This window comes from Narcine bancroftii, chromosome 2 (assembly GCF_036971445.1).
Source record: "Narcine bancroftii isolate sNarBan1 chromosome 2, sNarBan1.hap1, whole genome shotgun sequence".
In the NCBI taxonomy this organism is placed as follows: domain Eukaryota; kingdom Metazoa; phylum Chordata; class Chondrichthyes; order Torpediniformes; family Narcinidae; genus Narcine; species Narcine bancroftii.
The window spans coordinates 324763667-324779556 of NC_091470.1; the positions used below are offsets into that span (position 1 = coordinate 324763667).

The following is a 15890-nucleotide window of genomic DNA, read 5'->3' on the forward strand; positions in this document are numbered from 1 at the left end:
AGAGTCTGGAATGTGTTGCCATTTAACCCACATTAATATCACAATTGTGTGCCCGATGGAGATGTGGGGGGGCTGGTAGTCATGGTGGGGAGCTGGCTGATGGAGGACCTCAGTTTTCTTCAGGCTGACTTCCAGGCCAAACATTTTGGCAGTTTCTGCAAAGCAGGACATCAAGCGCTGAAGAGCTGGCTCTGAATGGGCAACTAAAGCGGCATCGTCTGCAAAGAGTAGTTCACGGACAAATTTCTCTTGTGTCTTGGAGTGAGCTTGCAGGCGCCTCAGATTGAAGAGACTGCCATCCGTGCGGTACCGGATGTAAACAGCGTCTTCATTGTTGGGGTCTTTCATGGCTTGGTTCAGCATCATGTTGAAGAAGATTGAAAAGAGGGTTGGTGCGAGAACAAAGCCTTGCTTCACGCCATTGTTAATGGAGAAGGGTTCAGAGAGCTCATTGCTGTATCTGACCCTACCTTGTGGGTTTTCGTGCAGTTGGATAATCATGTTGAGGAACTTTGGGGGACATCCGATGCGCTCTAGTATTTGCCAAAGCCCTTTCCTGCTCACGGTGTCGAAGGCTTTGGTGAGGTCAACAAAGGTGATGTAGAGTCCTTTGTTTTGTTCTCTGCACTTTTCTTGGAGCTGTCTGAGGGCAAAGACCACGTCAGTGGTTCCTCTGTTTGCGCGAAAGCCGCACTGTGATTCTGGGAGAATATTCTCGGCGACACTAGGTATTATTCTATTTAGTAGAATCCTAGCGAAGATTTTGCCTGCAATGGAGAGCTCCATCCTCAACATCCATTGGAGTGCTTACATCCCTAACGTCGAAGTACTCGAGATGGCAGAGGTCGACAGCATCGAGTCCACGCTGCTGAAGATCCAGCTGCGCTGGATGGGTCACGTCTCCAGAATGGAGGACCATCGCCTTCCCAAGATCGTGTTATATGGCGAGCTCTCCACTGGCCACCGTGACAGAGGTGCACCAAAGAAAAGGTACAAGGACTGCCTAAAGAAATCTCTTGGTGCCTGCCACATTGACCACCGCCAGTGGGCTGATAACGCCTCAAACCGTGCATTTTGGCGCCTCACAGTTTGGCGGGCAGCAACCTCCTTTGAAGAAGACCGCAGAGCCCACCTCACTGACAAAAGGCAAAGGAGGAAAAACCCAACACCCAACCCCAACCAACCAATTTTCCCCTGCAACCGCTGCAATCGTGTCTGCCTGTCCCGCATCGGACTTGTCAGCCACAAACGAGCCTGCAGCTGACGTGGACTTTTTACCCCCTCCATAAATCTTCGTCCGCGAAGCCAAGCCAAAGAGAAGAGAATATCACAATTAGAATAATGCTGGCAGATATTAAATTGCAAATGTTGAATACTCAGGTTTCAGGAAGCCTAAGAAACCTATCAAAAGAAGCCAAACAAATCAAATGAAATATGACAATAAATTCTCAGTACTGGAAATGGGTTGTCTACCTGCAAGTGGTAAATTGTTTGCTTGTAATACTTTTGCTAAGAGTCTACTTTATAAAATTTATTGATTTATGTTGTCCATATTGGTGGTTACTTTCTGCCTATTGAGGAGTTTGTTCAATCAGATCAGATAAGATGTAGCTTCAGCTACCATTAGAAAAAAAATTGCAATGGAGTCTTGATCTACAGAGACCCACTAGTGCTGTCTGTGTGAAGTCTGCACACTTCCCCTGAACGTTTGAGGTTTCTCCAGGTTCCTCTCACACCCTAAAGTGGTGGTTCTCAACCTTGTTTCCCCACTCATATACCACCTTAAGCACAGGGAGTCGCTGGGTTATGAACGTCCGACCATGGAAACTCGTACTTATGGACAAATTGTGCCCCTAATTTGCACATGCCCATAATGTTCCTTTGTAGCGTTCGCGCTACACAGATGTGGAGAAGAACAACAATCACACCAAAGCCTTGAAGTCAAGACTAGTTTATTGCACTGGCTGTCACATTTATATGGGCCCCAGACACTGCCATTAGGACCCCATGTCATTGGAGTGTTAGCCTGGGATTGGTTGGCATTCCCACCACACCTCTCTGTCTTCCTACCGTGCGGGAGATCACCTGGGATGACGGCCAGTGTCACCCCCAGGTCGCCACGTTCATCGCCCATTTTGTGGGCCAGTCTGCATCTCCATGCGCAGGCCGCTACACCCTTATGATTGCCCCTTCCGGTATGCAAAAGATCAATGGAATGAGAGTGTTAAACTTTTCTTTCTTCAATATTTTTATTAACATTGAAATTTCATATAAAGAACATATGTTAAAGAATATGTTAAAATTCAAACAGATAATTACACTTAAATTGTATAATTTTATCTAAGTTACTCTACATTTTAATCAGATTATATTGTATTGATATTTTGTTATTTTATTATTTAAATAAAAAGAAAAATCTAAACCTACTACCAAGAAGCTGTTTGACCAAAAAGAAAAATAAGTCAGAATTCATATCAAAATGATAAATTATCTCACTAGTCAACAATACTTCTACCTTCATAACAAATCAAAGATAATAAAATTAATTAAAAATGGGTTTCCACAGCTTTTGAAAATGTAAATTCCAATTGGAAATTGAGCATCTAATCTTTCATAAGTTTAAACATAACCTGACATCATATAACCATTGAGCATGATTAGGTGGGGTAACATCCCTCTGAGCAACACTGCCCACCTAGACAGAAGAGAAATAAAAGCTAATACATGCAGCTCAGATGTTGTTTAAATTTATGTCACTCTCTCCAACAATACCAAATAAAACAGTTAAGGGGATTTGGTTTAAAATTAACTTTAAAAAGTGCAGAGAAAGTCTGAAATACTTAGTTTCAATATTTCTCAAGATGCTGACATGTCAAGGACATATGAATTAATGAAGCATCTCCATTGTGGATTTATCACAACAAGGAAATACATCCACATAAAAAGGAGATAGTTTGTCTTTGGACATGAGCCTTATGTTTAAATTATAGGAGAGAGTGGTGGACATATAAAGAAGAGGTATAACTAATTTGAAAATAATATTCCAAGTTTCTTCGTAGGTCCTGTTCCCAGACTTTATTAATTTTATCTGAGGAAGCCTCTCTTACTCCAAACGACATATCATAAATGTTAGATATTGAACCATTATAGAAAGATTGTAAATTAAAAATTACATCAATTAAATACTTATCAGCCCTCTTAGGAAATGTATGTAATTGAGATTGTAAAAAATCTCATCTATAGAAAACAAAAGAGTATTTGGTAGACCGTATTTAAATGCAAGTTGTTCAAAGGAAGCGAGACTTTTCTTGACAAATAAATCTTTAAAACATTTAATGCCCAATCTATACCATTCTTTAAAAGTTATATCAATCATGGAAGGATAAAATAAATAATTAGAAAAAAGGACTAGAGAGAGAGAAAATGTCATCAAACTAAAATGTTTTCTAAATTGTATCCATATCCTCAAAGTGTGTTTAACCACCAGATTATTAGTTAATTTACTTAAGGATATAGAAAGTGAGGATCCAAGAGAGACAAGAGAAAATTTAGTAACATAATTAGATTCCACTAAGATCCATATTGGACAGTCTTCATGGTTACTATAATATAACCTAAACACAAGGTTTCATAAATTGACTCCCCAATAATAAAACCTAAAGTTTGCTAAGGCTAAACCTCCATTCTTTTTAAGTTTTTGTGGATGGACTTTGTTTAGGCAAGGATGTTAATTCTTCCATATATAAGATTGAGTGATAGGAATAACTTTTAATTGTGAGTTTTTTTTCTTCATTTTTTACCTAAACTGTTAAAAGAATTGTTTCTTTAATTTTGTTTTACAGTACTAAGACAAGCATTTGACTAACTGACGTTAAATAAGAACCATATGTATCTGTTCTGACTTATCTACAAATTTGACTTAATGGATCTCGTTCGTAACCCAGGGACTCCCTGTAATCTCTTACAAACCACAGAGCACATTAAGGCGGTATGTGAGTGGAAAAAAAAGTTTGAGAACCAATGCCCTAAACCTAAGCGATTTAGTCAGTTTACTAGCCTACAATGTCCCTTGTGTGTTGGTTAATGATAGAATTGGAGGGATAAAATGGATTGATGTATAATTAGTATAAAGGATCAGTGAGAATGGATGGTCCATGGGACTCAGAGCCAAAGGATGTTTCTGTGGTACATAACTACAAAGAGTGAAACGCAAAAGTTTGCAGATGCTGTGGTGGTAGTGAAAACACAACAAAATGCTGGTGGAACTCAGCGCTCTTTTCAGCATCCAAAAAAGCAAAGATATATTGCCGACATTTTGAGTCTGAGCCCACACCGGCCGCTTCAACCTGAAGGGACAGAAGTCGGAGTGCACTCCGAGACGCCTCCCATGTAACTGTCCCTTTCAGGTGGCCAGCGCTGCACTTTTAGCACTGCCACCTGAATGACCATTCCACAGGTCTGAATCCGCTTCTGCATGCGCATTCTTGGTGGAGAATGCACCTGAAAGCGGCTAGAGCTGGGGGAAGGAGACGGGGGAATAAGTCCCGGGGTGGGGGGGGGGGGGTTGATGAAAATCAGAGGTCGATATTAATGCCATCCAGCTGGAGGGTGCCTATTCAGAAGATGGTGTTGCTCCTCCAATTTGCAGGTGATCTCAGTATGGCACAGCATGACAAGAAGAGAAATGGGATGGGGAATTGAAATTGGTGGCCACTGGAAGATCCACACTATTGTGGCTGACAGAGCTGAGGTGATCTATAATCCATCTCCCAGTCTGTGCCCAGTTTCTCTGATACAGGGGAGACCACAATGGGAGCACCAGATTCACAAGTGAAATGTTGCTTCTCTTGGAAGGACTGTTTGGGGCCCCGAAACGGTTGTGAGGGGGAAGGCATGGGCGCAAGTGGAGCATCTCCTACAGTCACAGGGGTAGATCCCAGAGGAATGATTGGTGGAAGGGTGGAATGGACAAGGGAGTGGGAGGGAGCAATCCCTGCAGAAGGTGGGGGGGGGGCGGGGAAATACGTGTCTGATGGTGAGACCACTTAGTAGGTGGCAGAAGTGGAGGTGTTGGATGCAGAGGCTGGTAAGTGAGGATAAGAGGAATCCTGTCCTTGTGGGGGCCAGGAGAGATGTGCAGGTGGTGGGGGATATGCGGGAGAGGGCCACGTTGATGGTGGTGGGAAGAAAAGCCGCTCTGTTTGAAGGGCAGCTCCGATGGTCTGGCTCAGCAGGTGTATCCGTCAATCCCCCAGGGTCACCCCTCCCACCGGTCTGCTCTGCACTCACTTTCCTCGGTCCTGATGAAATCTCGGCTCGAACCCTTGACCCCCCCATCCCCATCCCCATCCCCATCCCCATCCCCATCCCCATTCCCATTCCCATCCCCATTCCCATCCCCATTCCCATCCCCATTCCCATCCCCATTCCCATCCCCATTCCCATCCCCATTCCCATCCCCATTCCCATCCCCATTCCCATTCCCATCCCCATCCCCATTCCCATCCCCATTCCCATCCCCATTACCATCCCCATCCCCATCCCCATCCCTCCCCTCACTCGCTCCCTCCAGCAGATTGGGTTTGGTTTCACTTTCCAACCTCTCTCGTGTGCTCAACCGACGCTTTCCAGCCAGCCGCACCCGCACTTTCCGAATTCATGACCTTTGGCCAGTCACCCGAGGCAAGGTCAGCACCCGCCTCGCGACTGCGTCCCGTTCGGAGACGCCGAGCCCGTCTCTCTGCGTTGATAGCTTTCTATTTCGCGCGAGCCAGGCGCCAGTCGGTCACGTGGAGGAAGGAAGGAAGGCAGCATTCTGGGTGAGCGGTGGCCGTGGGCTCGCGGCGCCGAGCTCGAGCGGATGGCGACGGGGGGAGCTCGCGGCAGGCTCGCTGGGACCGAGGCGGTCTCCGCGCGTCCAGAGGATTCGGGCACGTGGCTTCCCGGGGCCCCGCTCGCTGGATGCTGCGTCGGTGCATGTTTTTCTTCGTAGCGGACCCACCTCACCTCAACGAAGACGTGGCAGGAATCCTCCTCGCAGCTGCCCTGTTACCGAGACTCGGCCTTCGGGAATATCCCGTGCTCTCTGTGATGAAGAGTCGCTGCAGCAGCAGCGCTTGAGGAAACACTTTCCGCCTCGGATCTGCGGCTCCGCTCGGTGATGTAGTTTCGCAAAAGTGAGCGAGCCCTTCAGCGTCGCCCATCTGGAGATTTGAGGAGAGACTGGTTTTGGGGGGCGGGGTGGGGGGGGGGGGGGGGACGTGACTGAATTTCTCCCAGTTCACGATGTGGAGCGCCGGCGTGGCATCTTGGTTGCTTTTTACCAAAGTGTTGAAGAAGTTGAGCAAAGGTCACTTGGCGTTGAGTCGGACTTTGCAAAGACCCTGCCCCAATTCGCTGCTGCTGAGTCAGGCGGACGCGGTGGAACGAGTGCAGGTGAAGTCGGAGCTTCACCTGCCGCACCAGGGTCTGGAGAACGAGCTCCCCATCCTGGGGGACCCCAAGGCCACTTGTTGTTTAACGAATTGCTGCTTCAAGAGTTTCCTACTGGTCTGCGCCCTGACCATCATCTGCTTCACCTCCCTGGCTCTGGTGCGGCGCTCCCTGAAGGATTTGCTGCTGTGGGTGGAGAGTTTGGACAGCTTGGTCGCGGCATTGCTCTTCGTCGTGGGCTTCATCGCCGTCTCGCTGCCCTGCAGCTGGGGTTACATCGTGCTGAATGTGGCTGCCGGTTACCTGTATGGCTTCGTGCTCGGATTGGGACTGGTGGTGATCGGCGTGTTAATCGGGACGTTCATCGCTCACCTGGTTTGCAAGCGACTGCTCACAGCCTGGGTCCTCGCCAAAGTGCGAGTCAATGATCAGCTGAGCGCTGTGGTCAAAGTGGTGGAAGGAGGTAGCGGGCTGAAGGTGGTGGCGTTAGCCAGACTTACTCCCATCCCTTTTGGGCTGCAGAATGCAGTGTTCTCGGTTAGTATTGGCGTTGACCTTAAATTGAGGGGAGCAATTAAGTAATCGCTTTGCGTGATGAGCCGAGGGAAAATTCACAACCATTTTCTCCCAATTTGCTCTGGGAATAATCTGGTCAAAACGGGGAACCATCTTCCCATGAATGCTGGAACCTTGCCCCTGAATTTGGCGATAGAAAGCTAACATTTAAATTAATTAATATCACATTTTGAACTGGTGCTCAGAAATAAATGGGTTGTAATTTCACAAGCGGCTTTTTAACAGTGGAGTACAATCTTTACATTCAATTCGTGCAGGTTGGTGGCATGGGACAATTTGTGCTTGCTAAATTTCCACAAGGGCTAATTGATGGTTCTTCCAGTCTAGAAATGATCACGCTGCAGCTGGGGAACGAGAGTAGCAACATATCATGGAGCAACATATCATTATTTAAATTAAAGCCATTGTCTAATGCCTAATGATTCAGACGAGCCTTAATTTTTGAAGGCTTCCAGCTTGCTTTTCGCTTGAATGTGTTTACCTAATTGCATAATCAATCTTGACTTACAGAAATCAGTGTTAAATTAATTTTCACCCAATGCAGTTGACAATAACTTCAAATGAGATTTAATTTAAAAGATGTACCAGAGTTTTAACACTGCCTTGTAAAGTAGGTGACCAGTCTTTGAGTTTAAAAAAAATGAAAGAGATATTTATGCATCAGTATAAGGGAATTGGGGGTTACGGAGAGAAGGCGGGGACGGGGTACTGAACTTTAAGATCAGCCATGATCTCCTTGAATGGCGGAGCAGGCTCAAAGGGCCGAATGACCTGCTCCTATCTTCTATGTTTACTTGGATTTTGAAGCAGTGGAGCCATATCCTTTACTACTAGAAAAATTTAAGAGAAATTGGAAGTAGTAGATAGTTTTGGATCAGCAGCTTTCTGGCTTACTGAGTATTTCAAATATCTTCCTACATGGAATTCAAGAATTTGTATTTGTGGCCAGTGCAGAGTTTTGAACAATAAATCTTAGTGTTTTTTTTTTTGCATTAATGACCCTTTCCCAAACGTAAAAATAAATTGCTATTTGGTTAATAATCAGAAGATTAATATCTGGGTATATGGGGGAAATGTGGAAATTTGGCTGCATAGTTTTGATCTTTCCACGCAAGTAACATCTGAAAGTTGCACCCATATTTCACTTTGCTAATACTCAAATTCTTCATGGAAATATAGCTGCTGGTGAGCTTTCTTCATGATCGCATCAACATGAAGGCCCTGGATAAATCTTTAGAGATGTTGACATCCAGGAATTTGAAGTTTGTTATCCTCTCCACTACTGACCCCTTGATAAAGACTGATTTGTGTTCTGGTTTCTCTTTTCTGAAGTCCACAATTAATTCCTTAGTTTTGATAACGTTGGGTTCAAGGTTGTTGCTCAACTAGCTGATCTAGCTCACTCCTGTGCACTTCCTCATTGCAACTGTGATTCTGCTGACGCCTGTGGCGTCATCTGTAACTTTGTAGATGGCACTTAAATTATGTCTAGCCACACAGTCTTGGGTGTATAGCGAGAGGAGCGCACACATCCTTGAGGTGCACCTGTGTTGATATTCAGTGAGTAGGAGATGTTACCGATTCACATTATTCTCTTCTGATGAGGAAGCCATGGATCCAGATGCAGAGTCCCAGGTTTTGAAACTTGCTGACCAGGACTGAGGTGCTGAAAGCTGACCTGTAATTGATGAAAAACTGCCTGATGTATGTGTTGCTGGTGTCTGGGTGATCCAGGGCTGAGTAGAGAGCCAGTGAAATTTCAACTGCTGTGGAGAGATTATGGTAATAGGGCCAGGTCTTTACTTAAGTACCTGTTAATTCTTGCCATGACCAACCTCTCAAAGCATTTCATCATAGGACAGCATGGTTAGCTTAGTGGTTAGCACAGCGCTGTTACAGCAGCAGTTATCAGGACCAGGGTTTGAATCCTGCGCTGTCTTTAAGGAGTTTGTATATTAGGAACATAGGAAGTAGGAACAGGAGTAGGCCAAAAATGGCCCATGGAGCCTGCTCCGCCATTCAATACGATCATGGCTGATCTAATTTATGACCTAACTCCACCTACCTGCCTTCTCCCCATATCCCCTAATTCCTCTATCATGTAAAAATTTATCTAACTGAATTTTAAATATGTTTAATGAGGCAGCCTCAACCACTTCCCTGGTTAGAGAATTCCAAACATTCACTACTCTCTGGGAAAAACTATTTTTCCTCATCTCTGTCCTAAATCTACTCCCCCGAATCTTGAGACTGTGTCCTCTCGTTTTAGTTTCCCCGGCCAGCTCAAAAAACCTTCCTACATCTCATTCTTCTGAACTCGAGCGAATACAATCCTAGATGATTTAATCTTTCATCATAAGTCAACCCCTTCATCCCAGGGATCAACCTAGTAAACCTCCTCTGAACCGTCTCCAAAGCCAGTATATCCTTCCTCAAATATGGAGACCAGAACTGGACCCAGTACTCCAGGTGCGGTCTCACCAGTACCTTATACAGTTGCAACATTACCTCCCTACTCCTGAATTCAATTCCTCTAGCGATGAAGGTCAACATTCCATTTGCCTTCTTAATAACCTGCTGCACCTGCAACCTAACTTTTTGCGATTCATGCACAAGCACTCCCAAGTCCCTCTGCACAACAGCATGCTGTAGTTTTTCACCCTTTAAATAATATTCAGCTCTTTTATTTTTCTTGCCAAAGTGGATAACCTCACACTTGCTAACATTGTACTCCATCTGCCAGACCTTTGCCCACTCATCCAGCTTAACTATATCCCTCTGCAGACTCTCCACATCCTCATTACAATTTGCTCTTCCACTCAATTTGGTGTCATCTACAAACTTAGCTACACTACATTTTGTCCCCTCCTCCAAGTCGTCAGTGTAAATGATGAACAGTTGTGGGCCTAACACTGACCCCTGCGGCACCCCACTTACCACTCTCTGCCAACCTAAAAAACTCCCATTTATCCCGACTCTCTGCCTCCTGTCAGACAACCAATTTTCAATCCAGGCCAATATACTTCCCCGGACTCCACTTTCCTGTAACTTACTGAGAAGTCTCTTGTGCAGCACCTTATCAAACGCTTTCTGGAAATCCAAATATACAACATCAACCTGTTCCCCTCTATCCACCTCACCCATTATATCCTCAAAGAATCCTTACAAGTTTGTCAAACAAGATCTTCCCTTTCTAAAACCATGCTGCATCTGCCTGATTGAACCCTTATGTTCCAAAAGTTTCACTATTTCATCTTTAATGACGGCTTCAAGCATTTTTCCAACCACAGACGTCAAGCTAATTGGCCGATAATTTCCAGTCTTCTGCCTACATCCCTTCTTAAAAAGTGGCGTGACATTTGCTGTCTTCCAGTCTGCCGGGACCTGCCCAGAATCCAAGGAATTTTGGTATATGACCACCAATGCATCAACTATAACTTCTGCCATTTCCTTCAGAACCCTTCGATGCATATCATCAGGACCAGGTGATTTGTCTGGCTTTAGTCCCATTAGTTTCTCCATCATTACTTCCTTTGTAACAACTATTTTATCAGGGCCCTCCCCAACATTCGCATCTTTAACTCCGCACTTGAGCATGCTGGACGTGTCTTCCACCGGGAAGACTGACACAAAATATTTGTTTAATGCCTCGGCCATTTCTTCATTTTTTGCTACCAGTTTTCCTTTCTCATCCTCCAAGGGTCCTATGTTAACTCTGGCCACCCTCTTCCGTTTTATATATTTATAAAATTTTTTGCTTTCTGTTTTTATATTTTGTGCCAATTTATTTTCATAATCCTTTTTCCCATTTCTTATTTCCCGCTTTGTAACCCCTTGTTGTCTCTTAAAGTTTTCCCAATCTTCCAGTTTCCCACTGCTCTTTGCAGCTTTGTACACCTGTGCCTTCAATTTTATACTCTCCTTTATTTCCTTTGTTAACTACGGTTGATTTTTCCCTCCCTTGCTGCCCCTTTTACTGACCGGAATATATTTTTGTTGAGCATTACAAAATATTTCTTTGAAAATCTTCCACTGTTCCTCAACTGTTTCATCAATTAGCCTGTGCTCCCAGTCCACTCTGCCCAATTCCTCCCTCATCCTATGGTAGTCACCCCTGTTTAAGCATAATATATTAGTTTTAGATCTAACTATTTCCCCTTCCATCTGAATGAGAAATTCAATCATACTATGATCGCTATTTCCCAGATGGTCTCTGACTATTACATCATTTACTCTACCTATCTCATTGCACAACACTAGATCCAGGAGAGCATTTTCTCTTGTGGGTTCCTTAACATGCTGCTCAAGAAAGCTATCGCGGATGCATTCTGTGAAGTCCTCTTCCAGACTCCCACGACCAACTTGATTTTCCAAATCTATGTGGAAGTTAAAGTCCCCCATGACAACTGCCGTATCATTATTACATGCCTCACTTATCTCTCTATTTATTTCCTGTGCCACTAAACTATTGTTATATGGTGGGCGATAGATAACACCCACCAACATTTTTTTCCCTTTGTTATTCTTTATCTCTACCCAAATGGACTCAACATTATGCTCTTTAGATCTTGTATCATTCCTCACTACTGCCTGGAGCTCATCTTTGGTTAAGAGTGCAACTCCACCTCCCTTACCATCCTGTCTATCTCTTTGCACCACCTGATACCCTTGAAAGTTTTTAATTCCCATTTAGGGTCACCTTGTAGCCATGTTTCCATGATGGCTACCAAATCATGGGTATGGGTACCGATTTGCGCCTCAAGTTCACTAACCTTATTTCTAATACTGTGGGCATTCAGATAAAGTGGCCTTATCATCTTTGTCCTTTTAATATCTAGTGACTTCTGTAACCTTTTCTTTTGATTTTTCTGCCCACTATTTTTCTTTGTAATTTTCTTAACACTATCATTGACCCGAAAACTCACTGCACCATCTGATTTTTTTACTTTCTCCTCCCAACATTACTTTTCCTATTTTACTTTTCCTGGCCATTACTTTATCTTCCCTACCCTTTTTCCTATCACTCTGGTTCCCATACCCCTGCCAAATTAGTTTAAACCTTTGCCCCACTGCTGTACCAAACATACTTGCCAAAATGTTGACACCTTTTGGTGTCATAGAGCCCAATCTTATTCTCCCTTTTTTCTGGGACGCCTACCATGGGTTTTCTCCAGGGGCTCTGATTTCCTCCTGCCCTTCAAAAAAAAGTACTGGGGTGTAGGTGTATTGGGAGTAATTGGGCTGCAGTGGGCTGGAGGGTCAAAAGAGTCTGTTACTGTGCTGTATGTCTAAAAATGTAAGATGTGAGTGCTACTGAGGGACAGTCATTGAGGCAACTCACTACTCTCCTTGGGCACCAGTATGATTGATGTTCCAAGTGTGGCAATGAAAGAGTGAAAATATCTGAGCACTGCAGCTAATTGGTTGGCACAGATTTTCACAGGCGGATATCACAGGGTCACCGGCTTCTGCAGGGATTCTCATTGGTACCTTTGAATTCTCCTTTACAAAGCGAGCATAAAAGGTGTTCAGCTCATTGGAGAGTGATGCATCACTGCCACTTGTAGTTAGGTTTGCCTTGTAGGATGTAATGGCCTGTAAGCTCTGCCACAGCTGGTGAGTATGTGACTGTTTCTAACTTCCCTCAGAATTGCCTCTGCTCCTGAGATAGTTTACCATGGGTTGTACCTGGACTTCCTGCAGAGTTTTGGATCATCACTCTTGAACCATTGACCTCACCCTCAGCAGCTTGTGAATCCTTTGAGTCATTCGTGGCCTTTGGTTGGAGTACTTGCGGTATCTGCGCACACTCATCCACAAAGGTCTTGATGAAGTTGAACAGCCGTGGTATAATCATTCAAGTCTGAAGATGAGTCCTTGAATATGGACCAGTCCATTGATTCAAAGCAGTCCTGCAGGCACTCCTCTGCGTCCTGTAATCATACTTTTACCTTCTTTACCACTGGTTCTGTAGTCCTCAGTCTCTGCTTGTATGCTAGGAGTAGAAGTATAGCCAGGTCATAGAAATGCCCAAGTGCGGGTGTGGGATGGCTTGGTGGACGTTCTAATGGTGATGTAGCAGTTGACAAATATGGATTGTGCAGGTAATATGTTGGTGATAGTTTGTCCAAGACTTCTTCAGGTTGACAAGGTTGACCATATTCCAGATTTAAATTTCTTGGTTGAGCTGTGAGTTGCTTAATGATCATGGATTTTTGCGTCCATGCTCGTGTTTTCATGTTAAAGTCAAATGGGAAGTGGATAAGCAATACTTGTAATTTTTAATACTGGTAGTGATTTTTTTTAAAAAAAAAGCTTTTTTTGATCTAGAAATTTAATTTCATGAGAATGATTAAATATATTTTTACAAATTAAGGGATGCAGTAACCATGTTACTTTACAACATGAAAAGTCTTTTTGGATCCCTTGAGTCCATGCTGAGTCTATGCAAGTGAAATCTGGTTGGATCTTTTTCTTCACCACTTCTCATTTTACATGTAAATTATAAATTCTAATGAATCAATATTTGAATCTGCTTCTACAGTGCATTCTAGATCCTAAGCAGTGCCTGCATTGATTTAGCAAAAACAAATCTTAATGTCACTTCTTGTTTTACCATTTGCTACCTTTTTATTTCTTCTGGTTCTTGAAATTTCACCCAAAGCAAACTTTCCATCATTGTGCAGCTCCATTATAGTTTGAAATGACTTTGCCAGATTGTTTTTAAACCCCTTTGCCTGGCCTCAGCATGTTTTTTTTTCCCCCACAGTACTAGGGTTTCTTGCCCTGAGAATCATTTAATTTAATACTGATTGACCCACTCTCTGATCTCTTTCTTCCCTCTCTTAATTCTTTAATTTTTTATATATTTTTGATGGAAAAGAAAGATGTTTGAAATATCAACTTAATATCTCTACCACAAAAACTAACAAGCCAGCTTGGTGTTCCTGGCATTTTCTATTTTAAACTCTGATTTCCAGCATCTGTAATTTTATTTTCTTGTTGATTATACATCTGGTTCAAAGATCCATGTATGTTTGTTGGGTTGAAAGAAAATTCTCTTTGCTTATAATGCAAAGCGTCTATGTTTGAGTGGGTTTTATTTCAGCCTTCTAATAATGAAGTGGTGAGAGGGCTGGAGGAAATTTGATTGCTTCATAGAGCCCAACCTGAAGAGTTTGGAATGTTTCTGAGGGAATTGATCAAAACTGTGAATTAAGTAGGGCACAGACGGTGTTGAAAGTGAGATTAAGAGAATTGGAGCAGAGATGACAAAGAACATTTCTATTTTTAAGAAACTTCCACTTAAAGTTTTTTTAAACTAAAATCAGTGTCTATTGAATTTTGTTTTACTCCTGCACTGAAAGGAAAAATTTCTTTAACCATGGATCAACCCAAGTCGAGGTCTGCACAGATGTATAATCTAAGACATAATGCAGGTGTTTATTTTTACCTGACACAATGTAAACCCAGGGCTCTGGAGATTACAGATGCTGCAAGCTGAAACTGTTCACCATCTACTAGAGGAACTTATCTGGTCAAGCGGTATCAGTGGGGCTTAAAGAATGATCCAAGTTTTAATGTGAAATTCTTCATCAGTCCTGATGAAAAGTTTCAGCTAGCAACTTTGACCATTTTTCCCCACTGGTGCTGCTTGACATGCTGTGTTCCTCTCCAGCAGACTTGTTTGGGAATACAGAGGTGGTTCCTGTCAGATAGCCAAAGGCAAGACCCAAGTCAATTTGACAGCAGTGAGAGAGGTCTAATCTGGTATCACTACTACTGCAATACAGGAATGAATGCTGGCAGCTGATTCACAGACAGCAAGCTGTTTGGAAATCATGTGTGATGACTGAGGTGTAAAACTTGGCCAAGATTCTGGGGATTATACTTCTGGTCAGCTTTTAAAAAAGTGCCAGGACTCCTTTTTGTCCTCCTGATAGAATAAATAGGGTATTGGTTTAAATGTACATCTGAAAGTCACATCTCTGATGATGCATTCCTCTCTCAGGAAAGCATTGATGTCCACCTCTAGTAGTATTCAGCATTGAAATCCTTGGAGCTAGACATATCTGAACCATGAATCAGAAGCAAGAGTGACTTTAATGAACTGAGAGTTGACCATTGACATTGTGTTGCTCTATTCTGAATTTCTATTGTCTTTTAAGTAATTTTATGGAGCATTAGAAATTGTGGGAGGGGGATTTTGAACTGTCCAACAGCAAGGTCTGATTAAGAACTTAGTTCTGGTCATGTTGCAACAGAAAGATTGTCATTTGCTGGAAAGGGTGCAAAAAGATTTGTGAGGGCGTTATTAGGACTTGAGTTGTAAGGAAAGGTAGGATAGCCTGGGACTCTTTTTAACCTGGTGTGTATGAAACTGAGGGGAGATCTTGGAGGTTTATAAACACATGAGAGGAATGTAGAAGCTGAATAGGTGGTCTTTTTTCTATTTGTAGGGGAGCCTATAATTAGGACATGGGTTTAAGGTGAGAGGGAAGTGATATTAAAAAAGTGATAATGTTTTCAGAGTGTTGTGTAGATGGAATAAGCTGTCAGAGGAAGCAGGAGAGGTGGGCTCAGTTACAACATTTAAGACCTTTGGATATGTCAATTTCTAGGCTGTTTCGAGATCCATAGGCCTAAAAGTAGCTAAATGGAACGAGCTCAGCTAGGCAACTTGGTCAGCATGGACACATTTAGCTGAAGGGCGAGTTTCCATGCTGTCTTGCTCTGATTCCTTTCTGAATCTCAGAGTCGCATATTCTTTAATCAAGTTTTCAATTGGGAATCAATTTCAAGTTTATTGTCGTTTGGTTATACACGTACAACCTGACGAAACAATGTATCTCCGGACTATAGTTCACAGACACAGTACACCC

The 15890-nt window shown here is 43.3% G+C and overlaps 2 protein-coding genes across 4 annotated transcripts in view; one reads left to right on the top strand and one right to left on the bottom strand.

Moving 5' to 3' along the window:
• LOC138755621 (N-terminal EF-hand calcium-binding protein 1-like) overlaps positions 1 to 5800 on the bottom strand; it is a 201760-nt gene extending 195960 nt beyond the window's left edge. Inside the window, 1 exon segment of the mRNA XM_069921964.1 lies at positions 5601 to 5800. The gene's annotated coding sequence lies outside the window, so the exon portion shown is untranslated.
• A 443-nt stretch (positions 5801 to 6243) lies between these two features.
• The window catches only part of tmem64 (transmembrane protein 64), an 86687-nt gene continuing 77040 nt past the window's right edge, over positions 6244 to 15890 (top strand). For 2 of the 3 annotated variants that reach the window (XM_069921961.1, XM_069921963.1), the window contains exon 1: positions 6246 to 6969. In XM_069921961.1, coding sequence (XP_069778062.1) covers positions 6286 to 6969 — 684 coding nt within the window. In that variant the 5' untranslated portion in view covers positions 6246 to 6285. Of the gene's footprint in view, positions 6970 to 15890 lie in introns of all 3 variants that reach the window. The other variant, XM_069921962.1, reaches the window with a different exon arrangement.